Source organism: Zonotrichia albicollis, chromosome 14 (genome assembly GCF_047830755.1).
Source record: "Zonotrichia albicollis isolate bZonAlb1 chromosome 14, bZonAlb1.hap1, whole genome shotgun sequence".
NCBI lineage: Eukaryota > Metazoa > Chordata > Aves > Passeriformes > Passerellidae > Zonotrichia > Zonotrichia albicollis.
Genome location: NC_133832.1, coordinates 14,908,107 through 14,924,121, shown reverse-complemented (window position 1 = coordinate 14,924,121; position 16,015 = coordinate 14,908,107). Strand labels below are relative to the sequence as shown.

General features: G+C 54.4%; 1 protein-coding gene across 5 annotated transcripts in view; it reads right to left on the bottom strand.

The window, feature by feature from the left end:
- Nucleotides 1–14,026: 14,026 nt before the first annotated feature.
- The window catches only part of STARD8 (StAR related lipid transfer domain containing 8), a 41,542-nt gene continuing 39,553 nt past the window's right edge, over nucleotides 14,027–16,015 (bottom strand). For all 5 annotated transcript variants that reach the window (XM_074551290.1, XM_074551288.1, XM_074551291.1 and 2 more), the window contains 2 exons: nucleotides 15,721–15,897; nucleotides 14,027–15,607 (listed from right to left, as the gene is read on the bottom strand). In XM_074551290.1, the coding sequence (XP_074407391.1) occupies nucleotides 15,490–15,607; nucleotides 15,721–15,897 (295 nt within the window). In that variant the 3' untranslated portion in view covers nucleotides 14,027–15,489. The remainder of the gene's footprint in view (nucleotides 15,608–15,720; nucleotides 15,898–16,015) is intronic.

The window sequence follows — 16,015 nt, the reverse complement described above, 5'->3', positions numbered from 1 at the left end:
ATCATCCTGCCATGCCATGGTGCCATCTCCTCAATGCTATGAATCCTCCCTCCCAGAGCTGTGCAGAGCAGTCCCACCCATAGCCATCTCAGAGGGACCTGAGGGCTGGGCTGAGGGCAATTTCTCAGAGCTTTTGTTTCCATCCCTCTGTGCTTTTCTGGCTGTGAATAACACAGCACCCAGTACGTGGATGAGAAAGCCCTTGGATGTCTCAGCTCTTGCTGCAGGAGGGGACAGCCCAAGATTTCTTCTCACATCCCACAAGGCAAAGCTATCAGGGCCATGGCCCCTCTCCAGCCATCCCTCCCTGCCCCTGCTCTGCCCTGGCCATGCTCAACCAGACCCATCCCTCCACCAGGTGCTGCTACCTCTGCCCCAGGCCAGACCCTGCTTCCAGGGCACTTGCCCACCTTGGTGCTCCTCTGGAGACTCTTTCCCCCAGCCTCCCTCCTCCTGGCCAGCCTCCTGCCATCCCTGCATTCTACTGCTCTCCCGCCACCCATAAAAATATATAGAATATAGAACATTATTTTATGATGTACTATAAAAAAAAAAAACAACCTGGAACTAGGAGACACGTGCCAAACCTCAGCAGCACATGCAGGAATGCCTTTGTCCCAGCTGTTGCTGGATTGCCTGAGTCTGAAGGCTTTTCAGGACAGGAACCTTGTTTTTCTTAATTTATTGATTTTTTTCCTGGCACTGGGCAGAAGTGGTGGCTGTGCACAGTCAGTGATGCCATCTGTCCTTTGGGTCCCATCTCTTGAGGCCATGCCCAGGGCTCCCTATACCAGAGCTGGGAGTGTGGGGATCAGTGGAGCTGCAAAGTGTGAGGAGGGGCAGGAGCAGGGGCCTCCCATTGTCCCCAGGATGCTGCTGCAGTTAGTGCTCCTCAGCTCCTGTATCCATCAGAGCTCTGTCCCTCCTTGCTCAGGGTTGAACCTGTGCCCATCTGGGACCCCTCATCTTCTCCTGGGTTTCACTGAACTGCTGGTTCCTGCACATTTGGGGCACCCATGAGCAGGGAACTGCTTGTTTTTCCTATCAGGGCTGACATCAGACCCTAAACAATCAAAGGACTCCATCCTACACCCTGAGGTGCCAGCCCCACTCCCCAGGGTGCCAGCCCCACACCCTGAGGTGCCAGCTCCTGGTCCTCCCTATTTCCTTTCCCTCCTGGGCTGGTGAACTTTCCTGCAGCCCTTTCCTTCAGCCCCAGCTCCATAAAGCTCCCGATTCATTCCACAGATATTTCCTGCGCTGGGGCTTTCCGCAGCATCTGCTGGTTTGAAGTGCTCCGTTTATTCGTCCTGGGGGCACCATTACTTTCTGCTTTAGCAGTTCTGCCTGCTCTGAAGTCTCTGCCAGGCTCCATCCACGGGAGAGAAAATTGATGAAAGAATAATAATGATGATTGTTATAAATATATATTTCATTGCGGTGGCCCTGGGTGCACGTGTTCGTCACTGATGAGGAGACCAGAGGGTGAGGGGGTGCTCAGTTCCCAACAGGCTCCCAGCAGCAGATGTGTGTCCTCACCTTGCTGCTCTCCTCCTCCTCCTCCTCCTCCTCCCCTTCCTCCTCCTCTTCCTCCTCCTCCTCCCAAGGCACCCCTGTCTGTTCTCCCCAGAGGGTCTCGTGGCCAGAAGAGCTGGACATCTCCAGACACAGGATTCTGGTGGTGCCTGTGGGATATGTTCTGGGCAGGCTGGAGCCACTTCCAAGCTCATCCATTGGGATGGCAGGAACAGGGATCAGAGGGAGAGCATCTGAGCTGGGAATAGAGCCTTGCAAAGTGGGGCATGGGGAAGAGATGCCCAGCCAAGTCTCCTGGCCTCTGCCTCCATTTCTCCATGGATTTCTGCTCTCATCCAGCTCACTGAAAACATAAATCACCAATAACTTCACCCATAAATGATCCCCATCAGCACCAGCAGCACATTTCCCCTCTCCACAGGGGGATTATCCAACCAGGCATTCTGTGAGTGACTGCAGAGAATCTTTCCTCTTCTCTTAAAGGGAACCTTTTTCCTTTGTTTCACCAGCTGTAGATAATCCCTTTCCCTCCACATCCTCAGCCACAGCAGACTGAGGATGCTCTGGGCCAGTGTCCCGGCCCTCATGGCCACTCAACCTCCTCCACTTCCATTTCCTGCTGCACAGAGTTTCAGGTATTTCCTGTAGACACTTTAAAATTCCTCCAGGGCTTCTCCATTTCACCCCCAATGGGATGGGCTGGAAGCAGGACAGCAGGAGCTGCATGGAGTGGGGTACCTGGGAAGGCTTTGTATGGATCAGCATTCCTTGGCTCATTTTCCCACTGCCCATCCCACTCAGAGCAGCCCTCTCCTCTCTGCAGATCAATCCAGAGAGTTGTACATGGGCCCTCCTGGGTGTGAGTATCAGTAAATGCAATTCCATCTGCAGCAAGGATAAGGTTACCACTGCTGGCTCATCCCTGCTCCGGCCAGGAGCCATCTGTGTGCTGGCGGCTGTGCTGGGGACACACACGGATGCACAGAGAGCACCAGCCCAGGGGGGTACTGTTACCTACAGATGGAAATTCAGCTCCAAGGTACTCGATCTCCCCTAAACTCCTTTGTTGTAACTCTTCCAGAGGACATCTGTTAAATCTCTCCAGGGATGGAGACTCCACCACTGCCCTGGGGAGCCTTTCTCAGTGCCTCACCACCTTTCTGGGGAAGAAATTATCCCCAATATCCAACTGAGCCTCCCCTGGCACAGCTTGAGGCCGTTTCCTCTCATCCTGTCCCTGTTCCCTGGGAGCAGAGCCTGATCCTGACCTGGCTGCACCCTCCTGTCAGGAATTGTGCAGAGCAGGAAGGTCCCTCCTGATCCTCCTTTTCTCTGAGTCTCTCCCAGCTCCCTCAGCCACTCCTGGTGCTCCCAACCCTTCCCCAGCTTTATTCCCTTCCCTGGGCACACTCTAGCCCTTCAGCATCTTCCTTGTCTCTCCAATCTACTTCTTGCAGCCCAGGAAGGTGGGAGAAAGAGATGGAAATACATCAACCACCAGAGCTTGCACAAATGTAGATGCAAAATCTGGAATTTTTTTATTCCTTATTTGGTGTTAAACCAGTCATAACCTCTGCTGGAGCCCTCTCCCAGCATGGTCAGAGGCAGCAGAGCTCTCGTGTGCCCTCGGGTCACCATCTCCTTCCCAATCCTGCAGAAGGGAGCAGCTCCCTGCAGAGCGCCCTACTGTGGCCAACCCAGCCTCATGATTACAGCAGATCCTTCCCAAACACTCTGGGATCCAAATGTAAATGGACAATTCCATGGAAAACTCACAGCTCAGCTCAAGCAGCAGGTCAGGGATGTTGGCTGTTTCAGAGCCCAGAGAGAGCATGCAGCCCAGAGGGTCTCAGCTTCCCTTGTTTGCTCCCGAGGAAGTTGGTTCTTATGGCAATTTGTGCTTCAATAAACGTGAAATAAAATCCATTCTGCCCTTTCCCTGCTGGCGTCATCCCCATTTCCCTCTGTTTATCACATCACATCCATTGCCCCGGCAACCACGGCAGCCCAGGCAGGAATGGTGGTGGCAGCTGGGGCCTGTGCCAGCCCCACACCCAGCACGAGGATCCCGCTGGCACACGGGTGTCTCCAGTGGGACACACCTCGGGGAGGGAGGGGGGCTGGAAACAAACCCAAGATAGGAGAAAACAGCCCTCAGAAGAGGATGCTCCTGGCAACATACCCAAGATGAGGTAAAACAGCCCCAGGAGAGGATGCTCCTGGCAGGAGCAGGTGGTGGCCCCAAGCAGCACCCCCGGGAGTGACTCTGGAAGTGTTTGCCTGTAGGATCTGCAGGTGTGGATATCCATCCTCACAGCCTCCAGGATGGACGCAAACAGAACCCCCAGCTCAGACAGAGTCCGGGAGCACTCTGGGGGCTTCTCCCAGTGCAGGTCCCTCTCTGCACTCACTCGTGCCCTCACACCTCGCGGGGCCATCCTCTGCCTGTCCCTGCCCTGTCACCTTCACGTTCACCCCTTTGCCCCGGCAGTATGGAGCCATTCCCGGTGGAGTTGTTCGCTTTAGCCCTGCATCGGTTCGGATTCACAGCTCCTTGTCCCACCGCTCCCAGGAGAGCCTGCGGACCACGCTGGGGACAGCGCAGCCCGCGGGGCTCCCCCTGCTCCAGGCTTCGCCTCCATCCAGGAGATGTTCCCGCAGCAGCGACAGCCCGGCCGGTCCCGCGCTCCTCCCGCGGTCTCCGCCTGCCCCCGCGCGGCGGCTCCGGGCACGGGCCCGCACCCACGGATAGACACACGGATAGACACACGGATAGACACACGGACGGACCGAGGGACGGACCCGCACCCACGGTCAGACTGGACAGACCCCGGGACGGACCCACACTCATGGACAGACTGGACAGACCGAGGGACGGACCCACACTCTTGGACAGACTGGACAGACCCACGGCCAAACCCACGGACAGACCCAGGGACGAACCCGCACCCACACTGACAGAAGGACACGCACCCACCAGGGAACCGTGCCCAGACACACGGACAGACCTGCAGCAGTGTGAGATAGACGAGGGTCACCAGGAAGAATGGGAGGGAAATGCTCAAACACTGGGGGAGATTTACTCAAGGGACAAGACTGAGAGTATTCAAAAGGTGGAGAGGCCCTGGCACAGGGTGCCCAGAGAAGCTGTGGCTGCCCCTGGATCCCTGGAAGTGTCCCAGACCAGGTTGGACAGGGCTTGGAGCAACCTGGGACAGTGGAAGGTGTGCCTTAAGCTTTGCATGCCAATGGGGCTGGGATGGGTCCAAACTGTGCTGGAAAAGGAACCCCCTGGAGTCTCCAGAGGCAGCCCCATCTGCACTGACCCTTCAGGCAGTTCTCATGTCTCCCTGCCCCACACCCTCTCTGGGTACCAGAACCTCACTGCCACTGCCCAGGAGGGACACAAGGACTGTCCAGTAGCCAAGGGAGGGGGTTGAATGCTGGGGTCACCAAGTCTTGTGCAAGGCTCCACTGGCAGAGTCAGTGAATGAAGATTAAGCAGCCACAGGGAGTTGCTTCACCTCTTATCAGAGAGCTGCTCTCCCCTCCTCTGCAGTGACTCATGCTCTGCTGAGCCCTTCCCTCCTCATCTGGGACATGTTACAGCCCTGGACCATACTCCCTTTGCATACAGATGGAGATTCCTGTGGAATGTCTGCCTCTTCCTCCTCCTCTCCAGTGTTTCTGCTTCTCAGGTGTCCCTGCCCAGGTAACACAGCTGGTCCCCTAAGCGGGGCTCCCTTTGGCTTGTCCCCACTCTGGAGCCAGCCCTGGCAAGGGGATGCTCCCCAAAGGCTCCCCCTTTCCAGAAGCTGTTCATGCCTGTTTCTGCCTGCTTGGTTGGCTGCCAGTCCTCCCCCAGGCCAGTGTGACTCTGCCCTGCAAGGGGAGGGAGGCAGACACCCAGATTCCAGGGAGGGAACCCAGATCCTTTGGCTCCTGCTGACAAGCTGCCAGCTGACATTTCTGAGGAACTGAGCACGTGCCCCTCGGTTGGGAGAGGTTTAATTTAACTGTCTGAGAAGCACACACGTCTTTCAGAGCCAGGGACGGTGGTGACTTGAGGGGGGAGCAGAGCTAAATCAGATGTCAAACACTGATTCCTCCACACATCTCCAGGGACTGACAGCTGGAGTCACTCTCACCATCTGTCTTCCCGCTGCAGCCCCCAGAGAAGACACACTCTGTTAGCTGTTCCTCCAGCTAACAATGGAGACAGAGAGAGAACAAATGCACTCATTTCCAGGCCTATGGATTTTCCATTCAGGGATTTCAGGAACACGCTGCGTTGGGGAATGTGCTCTGTTCATCCCAGGACACAGCTCCCGTGCTGTTAGAGGGACATTGATGAACTGTCTCCTCCCCATCCCCTGCCCTGGACACCCTCTGGGCAGGTGTGTTTGGGCTTTCTGATCCTCAGAGGAAAAACTGTCTGAAAGTTTCTATTTATTGTTCCTTGTGCTCTCATCCTCACCCCAAGCAAGCTTGGAGACCAAAAGGGTCGGCCAGAATCTTGGGACACATGATAAAAGCATTTTGTCTCTAGATAGGACACATCTTCTTGGGAATGAGTCCAGAATTAATAAACCATCTTCCAGCAGCCAAGTGCATTGTGTTAACTCAGAAGTAATGAGGTCGTGGGGAATCACCAGGAGGCTGGGACACAGGGGGAGAAACCAGCTCGGAAAAACACTGGATTGGACCAAAGCTGGATGCAAACCCTGCTTCGTTCTTCACCACTGAAACCACTTTACAGTTTGTGTTCCTGTCATTGCAAGCTCCCAGGAAAGCAGAAGGGGAAAGCCCCAGGTACCACAGGAACCAGCCTGGCCCAGGGGATGCAGGAGCTGGCAAAGGACAGGGGGGCTCAGGAAGGTCTGGCCTCTGTCCCCCCAGCAAAGGCCCCCTCAGGGATCCCTGAGCTCTGCCCTGGCCCTGCAGGGACCTGTCCCCACCCTGCCCGTGGCTGGGGCTGTGGGTGGTGCTGCTGGGCTGGATGAACCAGAAGGGAGGGAGGGAGGGCTGCAGGCTCTGCCAGCCCAAGGCATCCCAGGGAGCAGGAGGAGGAGGAGGCAGCTGAGGGCACTCTCCTGCTCTCTCGACTTGTCCCCCTCCACAGCAGCTGTTCCCAAAGAGTTCTTGTTCCTCAGTGCCAGTGCACTCACAAAATGTGAGCAGAGCATCTCTTTGCAGAAGTTTTCCAGGTCACAGGTGTCTGGGGCTTTGGGAAAATGACTTCATGGTGAGGTGACATCCAAATCAGGGTTCTCACATTGGAAGGGAGCTGCATTGGGACAAACACTTCTTTGCATATTCATTAATTATGATTTACAGGCTAATCCTGAGCCCCTCCCTGTGCCGTGACAGCCCCAGCACCCACCCATACCTGAATCACCTTTTTCCCCTGCGGACTCTGGCTCAGACCACCCACGGGACTGCCAAGGCCTCCTCCTACCTCTGCCCTCAGTGTCTCAGGGGAGCCACCTCCCTCTGAGAGTCACCCAGGGGTGTGGAGGGCAGGTGGGAGCAAACCCCGGCTCTGAACATTCCTGTGCATGGGGGGCTCAGCCTCAAACCCTGACCATGGGCCAGCCAGAGCTGATTTCTGCTCTGCAGTGTCTTTGCCACACTCTTCCCCTCTCCTTCTTCCAGGTTCTTCCTCAGCCCCTGCAGAGGTGCAAGGAGGTCTCTTTGCACAGGCACAGTGATGCCTTGTCACCACATTTCTCTTCACAGAGAAAAGCAGGACTCAATTCTTCCCAAGAACATTTCTGGGTTTCACATTCTCTGAACCTCAGAGAAAGAAAAATCCAATTCTTATCTCATTTACTGCTCCTGTGTTGTTCACAAGAGGAATGCATCGTGGATGATTGTTTACCTGAAAGGAATTGATAACTGGATTCTGGTGTGAGTGTTTTGATTCACTGACCAGTTGGATCCAGGTGTGTGCGTGTCAGGACTGACAGTCATGAGATTCTGTGCAGTGGAGTGCTTGGCAGATTCAGTTTAGATGTAATGTAATATAGCATAGAATAATATAGTATAATAAAGTAATTAATTAGCCTTCTGATAAGATGGAGTCTTTCTCTCACTTCTCTCTTCATTGGGGCATTCCCTGCAAATACAATAAGGCCTCATTTTCCTCCTGTTTTCCCTATGGGTCCCAGACCCACATTCCCACTGCCACCCCAGTATTTAGCTGTGCTATCCATCCATGAATCCCTCAGGCACTGCCTGCAGCAGGAGCCTCATTCCAGGGCTGGTGAAAACTCCCAGAGGCTGCAGGACAGAGGGCTCCTGCCCTCACTCCTCAGGAACCCTCTGCCTTGGCTCTGGAAATGCTCTTGGGCAATGCCAACACCATAGAGGTTAATCCAGGTTCTTGTGCATGAAAACCAAGCCAGAGGAATGGATACTTCAGCTCTTCAAGCTGCAAGAGACAGCAATCCAAACAGACCAGGGGTTCAGCCATGTCCCACTCAGAGCAGTCATATTTTAATCAGCACTGATTTGCAGATCTTTGCAATCACAGCAATATTGAAACAACTCTGGTTTCCAACAATGGCAAAACCAGGCTTGGGAGGGACAGGGGGGAGCTCACCCCCTCCTGGCAGCTCAGCTCGCTCAGCATTTCACACTAGAGCAGGGAACAATTCTGCAAAGCGTGAGCTCAAAAGTGACATGCCGCCCTCCTTCACTTTCTCATCCATCAACTCAGATTTTCCTCATCCCCAGTTCCTGGAAGGCTCTCTTTGTAATTAACTTCCAGGAACACGTGAGCCCCACCATGCTGTGGGTTCCTCGGCAGCAGAGGCAGCTGAGCAGGACAATCCATGGGAAGCTGCTGAACTGGTGCTGCCCTCAGCCCGAGGTGTCCCTGGGTGTGGGGACATGGATGGGCTCTCCAGGGAGGGCAGAGCCTGAGCACACCCCAACCCCCAGGAGCTCCTCCTGCATCAGCCCTGGCGGCTCCCCCTGCCCAGGGATTTCATTCAATCCAGGTGCACTTTTTATTGGATTTTGTTAAATTAAACATGTGATCCCATTTTATCTGACCCGGCTCTGAAGTCTCCCAGGCCCAGGCAAACTCTGCTGCCTCAGCTTTTCATTTCCATGTTTATTTACTGCCTTTCAGATCGCCTGGGCTGCACGCTGCAGCCTCTGATGAATAAATAACGGGTGCCCTTCCAGGCCAGATTGATTAGATGGATTTAATTAACGAGCCCAGCTCCCCTTGAGGACTATCCCAACTAAAATACTGGAACCAGCCAGTGTGTTACAGCGCCAGGACCTATTGATTTACGGGAATATGAACAAGGGATCATTTAGTGACTTCATCGATGCCATAACAAGAGGCTGCGAGGGGCTGGGTCACAGCTGGTTCATCACAGGGAGATTGTTCCCTCCCACTGCTCGGCCAAGTAGTGCCTGCAAACATCCATCCATCCATCCATCCATCCATCCGTCCGTCCGTCCGTCCATCCCAGCCCGGCTGGACCTGTGTGCCCAGGGGAACAAGGGACCTGGAGCAGCTGTCTCAGTCTCAGGGGGATTGAGCACACACGGGCCCTGGAAAACACAGGGGGAAAAAAAGGCAAAATCCTCAGGAGAGCACACTGGGGGTGTCTCAACACCAAGGTGAAACCTGGAGCTTTGCTGGGAAGGGGGAGCAGGGCGGAAACACAGAACCCACGCTGGGCTGGCGTGGAGGGAGCTGCCAGCGCCAGCCTGAGCCCCTGTGTGCCCAGGACCATCCCTGTAAAGGGGACAGTGTGTGACAGGGCACTGAGCCCAGCTGTCCCTTCCCCAGCTCCATGGCAGACGGCAGATCCCTCACAGACCTTGGAGAAGGTGCCACACGGGTTTATTAATTAGTCCATTAAATTATCGCAGAAGTAATTGAGACCCTGTGTTCCTCCTGCAGGTCCCTCCCTGCCAGCCGTGGCACGGGCAGGAGCCGTGACACGGGAGCGGATAATGAGCTGCCATGGGGAGCATCCAGTGCCACCTGCCCTGTCCCCGTGCCCTGTCCCTGTCCCCGTGCCGCCTGCCAGCCTCGTCGCGGTGACAATCGTCAGGTTTTAATTAGTCTCCAACACGACTCCTGTCACAAACACTCTGCTGGGGGTTGTTTGTTTTAATTTGATCAGGGACGGGCACAGAGAGGAGGGGGAAGAAGGAAGGTAATTAAATTTGACTAAAAATCTTGGAATGCCATTAAAGCGGATGTCCTCATTTGCATAATCCGCTCCCCGCGGTGCCCTGAACTGCCACCGGTTTGTTGTGACTCTCCCGAGGTGTTCCACAGCAGCCAGGTGGGCATGGCAGAGTCCCAACAGGGGACAGGGGGACACCGGGGTGTCCTGCTGGGGGCACGACACCAGGGGCACGGTGACAAGGCAAATATCCAGCTGTGCCTCCAGATGCCAGCCTCGGGAATGCTCCTGGAGCTGTGGTTCAGGCCCCTGCACAAGCAGGAGGTGGTGGAGGGTCAGAGCGGATGTCTCTCCACATTTTGTAGCCTTACACAACTTTGGTTCTTCTCTTTCCCTACTTGTGTTTCCCTGTTTAACATGGAGAAAATGGTGTTCCCTGCTTGGCTGTCCATAGAGCAATTACCTGTAATTATTTCTGCTCATTGGCAAGCTGTCACTAATGATGTTTACTAAAGATTTGATTATTATTGCAAATGTTGCTTCTACATCTGGAGTTGGGGCTGGGATGCTGGGGAAGTTTCTGGGAAAAGCAGGTTTTCCAGGAAGGGGCTGTGCTTTATGGAGATATCTCAGTTGGAACCAGAGGTTGTGATGCTGTTGGGGTGGGGTTTGTTTGGTTGGGGAGGTTTTTGTTGTCTTGATAAAATAACAAATGTGATAAACTCACAGTTTATCAGGAGGTGACAAACAGGAGTTTGATGAGAGACAGTACAAATCCTGCATAGTTTGGGAAGAAACATGAAATGCCACCAGCTCCTGGCAGGGCTGCAGAGGCAGGGAAAACACCCAGGGTGGAACTGCCTGTTCTAGAGGCACTGAGGGAGCAGTGAGAGCAGGGCAGGGCAGCAGGAGCCGCTCGCCTGCCAGCTGTCCCACAGCACACAACTGCAGCAGATGATGTGATGTGCTCCTGCCCTAGAAAGCCTCTCATAGCCCTCAGCAGAAACAGGATGTCATGAGAATGATCAGCACTTGGGAGCAGCATCACTTCTGTTATCATAGAGTGCCCTGGGAGTGCCTCAGTGCTGCCCCAGTTTCAGCTGCAGCAGCACTGAGGATGGAGCAGCTGGGGAGGATGGGATCCCCTCCTGACCTCTGCAGCCACAGCAAGGGATCTGCAGGGTGTCCTCATTCCAGTTAAAAACCATGGGACTGGCACAGTGACTGTCACTGAAAGGAGAGCTAGAGCATCCTCTGAGCAGCTTGCCCAAATATCCTTCCGTCTCTTTTGTAGCTGTGCCACTAAACCATCCCTGCTTCTAAGAACAACTTGGTCTCCTGCTTCCTTCAGCATCTGGGTGTTCCCCTTGCCACCAGGACTGTCTGACTTCACTTACCTTCAGGATCTGGTCAGATTTGTGCAATCTGTTTCCAGCAGGACTCTGTCTGTATTCCTTTTTAGTCTTTCAAAGTCCCAGTTAAAGCAATGTTATCTCCCATTTGCCCCCTTCCATCTCTTTTCTGCCTGAAGGATCTTCTCCTGCACCTGAGGACAGAAAAGGAGTGCAGAGCCCAGTGAGGTGCCTTGGGCTGGGAGCTGCAGATGGATAATGTGTGTTCTGGAGCGGGCTGATCCCTTGGGATTCCTGCTGGGAACACTCACCATCCCACAGGACACAGGGCAGGCCCTTCTCCAAGGTGGGTGTGTGATCCCAGCAGGAGCTGTGTCTGTCAGGATGCCAACGCAGGGCTGGGAGCACTGCACGGGTTCACAGCCCTTTCTTTTATGTAAAAATGAATGCTTTTGTCCCACATCTCTGTCAGTGGAGTCAGGCAGGGAGGATGCCTGAATTCCCATTTTATCCATCACCAGACAATGTCCGTTCTGCAGGAATGCTAAAATCAGAGTGCCTGTTTGTGTGACTGCCAGGCCAGGCAGGTGGTGTGGTCTTCATCCAGAGACAGGGAAAAAGCTCCAGGGAAGCCAGGCCTGAGTGAGAACTGAGGGCTCATCCCAGTGGCAAACAAAGCAAAAGGAAAAGCTGGTTTGGTTTGCCCAAACACAAAGTTATCCTGGTGGGAAGGGGCCTGCCCAGCCATGCTGCACTGCCTGGACATGACTGCAGAGCTCTGCCATGGAGGTCACACCTTTGCAATCCCAGGATATAAATCTATGCCATGAGGTTGCACAAGCCTTCCCGGAGCCCCTCAGGGTCTGCATTGTAATATTTGCTGGGCTGCACGACCCAGAGGCTGAACCCATGGTGGGAGGTGTCCAACAGCCCTACATCACCCAGGCTTGGGAGGAGGTGCAGTCCCAGGAGCTGGACCAGGACTGCTGCCAAAGGGTGGGAAATTCTTGGACCGCTAACAAAGCTCATGTTGAGAAATACAGCCAGAGTGTAAAGATGCTGTGACAGCAGGGGGTGGGTGACTGGACTGGGCATCACTTGTTTCTCTTGGGTTTATTTCTCTCTCTTCATTGGCATTATAATTTTTGGATTAATTGCTAAGCTGTTCTTAACTCACAAAGTTTCCCTTTTCTTTCCCATTTTCATCCCCACATGAGGAGGGTGGTGGGAGTGAGTGGCTGTGGTGCTGAGCTGCTGCCTGGGCTTAAAAAGCCTGAACTGGGTGCAGGAAGAGAAACCAGCTCACTCCTATCCCCTGAGAAATTTATTCCAGCCCACTGGAAGCCCCCCAGCATGAAGATACTGCTTAAATCCCCTGGGACATGAGGGTTTCTCCTGGCTGGGGCTGATTTAGGGCAAGGGGAACATTCTGCTCATGGAGACAGAGAAGCTGCAGAGCCACAGGGGCCCTGCCCTGGCACAGAGGGAGGTGAATTTGAGAAGGGTAGGTGGGGGTGAGGCAGATAAACTCCACCACCAGGTGCTACCTGTGCACTGAGAGCTGTGGTTGAGCCTTTAAAGATCCTTCTGCCAGGGCTGAGGTAACAGCCCCAGGATGCCAGGGATGGGGAAATAGTCAGGCTGGACAAGCATCACTCCTGTGCAGGGGATGGCCCACACAGCCAGCTGGGATGGCTGCAGCTTCTCAGAATCATTATTAATTTTCCCCAGATGCACATTTTCAAGTACCTGTAATGAAAGACAACTGTGCATGTTCCTCCCTGTAATTGGGCTGTTTGCACTCTAAATACAGTACAGCTTCTACCTGACTGGCTAATAAGGAATGATTTCCTCTCCTTTTATCTCTAATTAAGCCAAACTGAGCCTGGCATTGCTGCTCTGCAATCATTTCCCAATGCAGGGGTTTGTTAGGTTGTAGGGATTGGCTTTTATAAGGTTTGAAAAGATTAATCTGTAATAATGTGCAGGGAGAAAACATAAATCTCTGTTAATGAAACTTGGAGGATTTCAGTAAGAAATTGATTTTACATGTTTGTGTCTGCAAAGCAGGGGTTGGAAGAAAACAATTTTGGACTGATCAGGTGATGGTGGTGAGGAGAGTTGGATTTGGGAGCTTGGCTGGGGTGAGCCCAAAAGCCTTGGGATGGTTCCAGCCAGCTTTGCAGAGGCTTTGGGGTATTATTTAGTGTTTGCACCCAGCACAGCATTGTGCAGGGGTGGGGAACTCTTCATTCAATCCACTGGGGAATTGGGACTCGGGGATGAGGACAATGTGAGGCAAGACGGGTCCCTGTGGGAGTGGGGGTCCCTGAGAGCTCACTCCCCTCCAGCAGTGGGTGCCTGGGTGGCTCTGTGGAGTGCTGCCATCCTGCTGGGACCCTGGAGGAAGAGATTCCAGCTCGGCCTCCATCCCAGGGTGGGGAGGGTACCGTCTCCATCCCAGTGCTGCAGCCCTGGCCATGGTGGATCTGGGATGAGCCGGGGCTGGCCCAATACCTCTGCCCATTAGCGCTAAAAGCCAGAGCAGATTGCTGCTGCCAATCCCAAGCTCAGAAAGGGATTTTTACTCTCTAGGCTTTTATCTTGCAGCCTTCATCACCATCATCTTCATCTACTCCAGCATGCTCCACCCCATTCCCTCCCATCACTACTTCCAAAACAGCAGCCAGAGGTGTCTCCTCCAGGGAATTCAACAGCACAATGTGGCTGTTCTTCATCAGCATCACTGATGCTGGATGCTCATCTTCCTCCTCCAGGTGCTCTGCCTGCTGCAGATGGCAATGCCAGGAGAGCCCCAAACCCTGGCAAGGCCCTGGAGCACAGTTGGATGTGGAAAATGCTGGGTTTGAGTCTCTTCACCCACGCAGGGGCTGCCCCAAGGGCACACATTGCTCAGCACTGGGCTGCTCCAGTGCTGGAGAAGCCCTGAACATGGAGGTTTCCTCATCAGCCAGCAGACCTTGTTAGTACTTTATTAACTGCATGGATGGGAAGAGCAGCCCCAATCCAAGTCAAACAACTGCTGCACTTTCATATGATACAAAACAGAAGTCCCTTAAATACAAAATACCAGCTGTAAGTGAGCATCACCTGATGCTGAGCTCTGACACCAGAGTTATATATTAATATTCCACCTGTACAAGTATTTATAGATTAAAAAAAAGAAACACTTTAAAAAAATATCAGGATAAAATTCACTCCCGCACATGTTAGCTACACTTTTATATTTATATATATAAAATACATATATATAAAAACACAGACTAGAGGCTGACTTGTGCTTTTCTTTTTACCAAAAGACAGACAGCTATGGCCAAACTGACACTGGGGGTCCCCAGCTCATGGGTCGTGTTGCCTTCCAGCTGGAACGACGTCTGGGAATTTGGGTCCCTGCCTGAATGGAGAAACCAGGTCATGTCCTGGGTGCTGACAGCTCCAGTGAACAGTTCCTTCATGAAGGGAAGGAAGGAGTGGAAAGGGGAATGGATGTCTGTGCAGGGAGTAGGTGGGCATGGGCCATGTGTAGCTGCCCAAAGAGGGGTGAATCCCAAACAACTGCCCTTCCTGCCTTCCCTCCTCCCTCTCTGGGTACAGCCCTCAACACTGAGGGCAGCACAAAGGGGGAGCTGGTCTGGGGAGTATCTCCCCACCAAGGCATTGCCACTTCCCACCCAGGCACAGCTGCTCCAGGGCTCCAGAGTGTCCTGCCCCATGCAAATAACGGGTTGGCTGGTTGAGGATGGCCTTGGCTTGGAACATGGTCCATGCACCCCTCCTCTCAGTGACACCCAGTGCACAGAGAGGGCTTTTAGCCAAGGAAGAGCAAGGCACAGGAGTACAGAGCTGCTTCTTCCACGCATTCAACAGGTTCCATCTGCCCCTCCACAGGGGCTGGCACCTATGTATCTATAGGCAGACCCTTCCTCCCAGAACAGCAGCCTCTTCCAGTACCACACAGTGACTCCCTGGCTGTCCCCACCGGGTGACACCACACACACAGTCCCCCCTCACTGCCCACCCTCACTTCCCACCCCTGCACTGCGACCTGCGGACACGGCCCCGCTTTCCCTGCTCGCTCCTCCTGCCTCACTCCACGCTCCTTCAGCCCTACTGCTGCTCCTGGCTTGTGTGGGGGCCCCAGCTCCTGCCACAGGCTGCATTCAGGGGTCCCCCCATGGCCACTCTTTCCCTCTGCTCCCCCACTTTTCCTGTGGGACACCACAGCTTCCCCTCTGTGGCCACCCTGTCCCGCAGCACCTGGGCTGTGGCACGGGACTGCCCAGCCTGGGGTGAAAGGATGTTTATAAATATGTGCCTCTGTCTCCCTCCACGGGCACTGCACCACACCGTGCTTCCTGCTGAGAGCCCCAGTCTGGATCCAATGGCAAGTCCACGTCTGAAAGGAGCATCTTCCTGCTGCCTCAGATCTTTGTCTCGGGGCCGACGGGACTCAGGGCTGGGAAGGAGTCTCGGATCCTCACCAGCTCCATGGCACAGAGGTGGCCAAAGACCTTGTTATACCACTCGGGAGACCGACCCCTGGGGAAGAGAAGAGGCAGGAGGGGGTGAGTGGTCAGGAGAGGCCCTGGCAGTACCATGAAGCAGCACATCCTGCTGCTGCTGCTCCACACCCACCCTGAGGGTCCCGTTACCTGAGGTCAGCCCTGCAGATGTGGGTGACCCGGGAGCGGCCCATGGCGCCGGGCTCGATGAGGTACTGGGACGTCAGCACGATGGCCTTGACGCCTCCCTCCACCGGCACCTTGTCGTGCTCCACCGAGAGGGAGCTGAGCAGGCAGGCTCCCCGCGGCAGGTCCGTGCGCCAGCGCCTGCAACACAGCAGCCGTCACTGCCTGCCCTCCATGGGATCACACAGTGGGGACCCCACAGAGCTCAGGAAAGGAGGAGGAGGAGATGGGGCTGGAGCAGAGGAGTGTAGGACTGTGT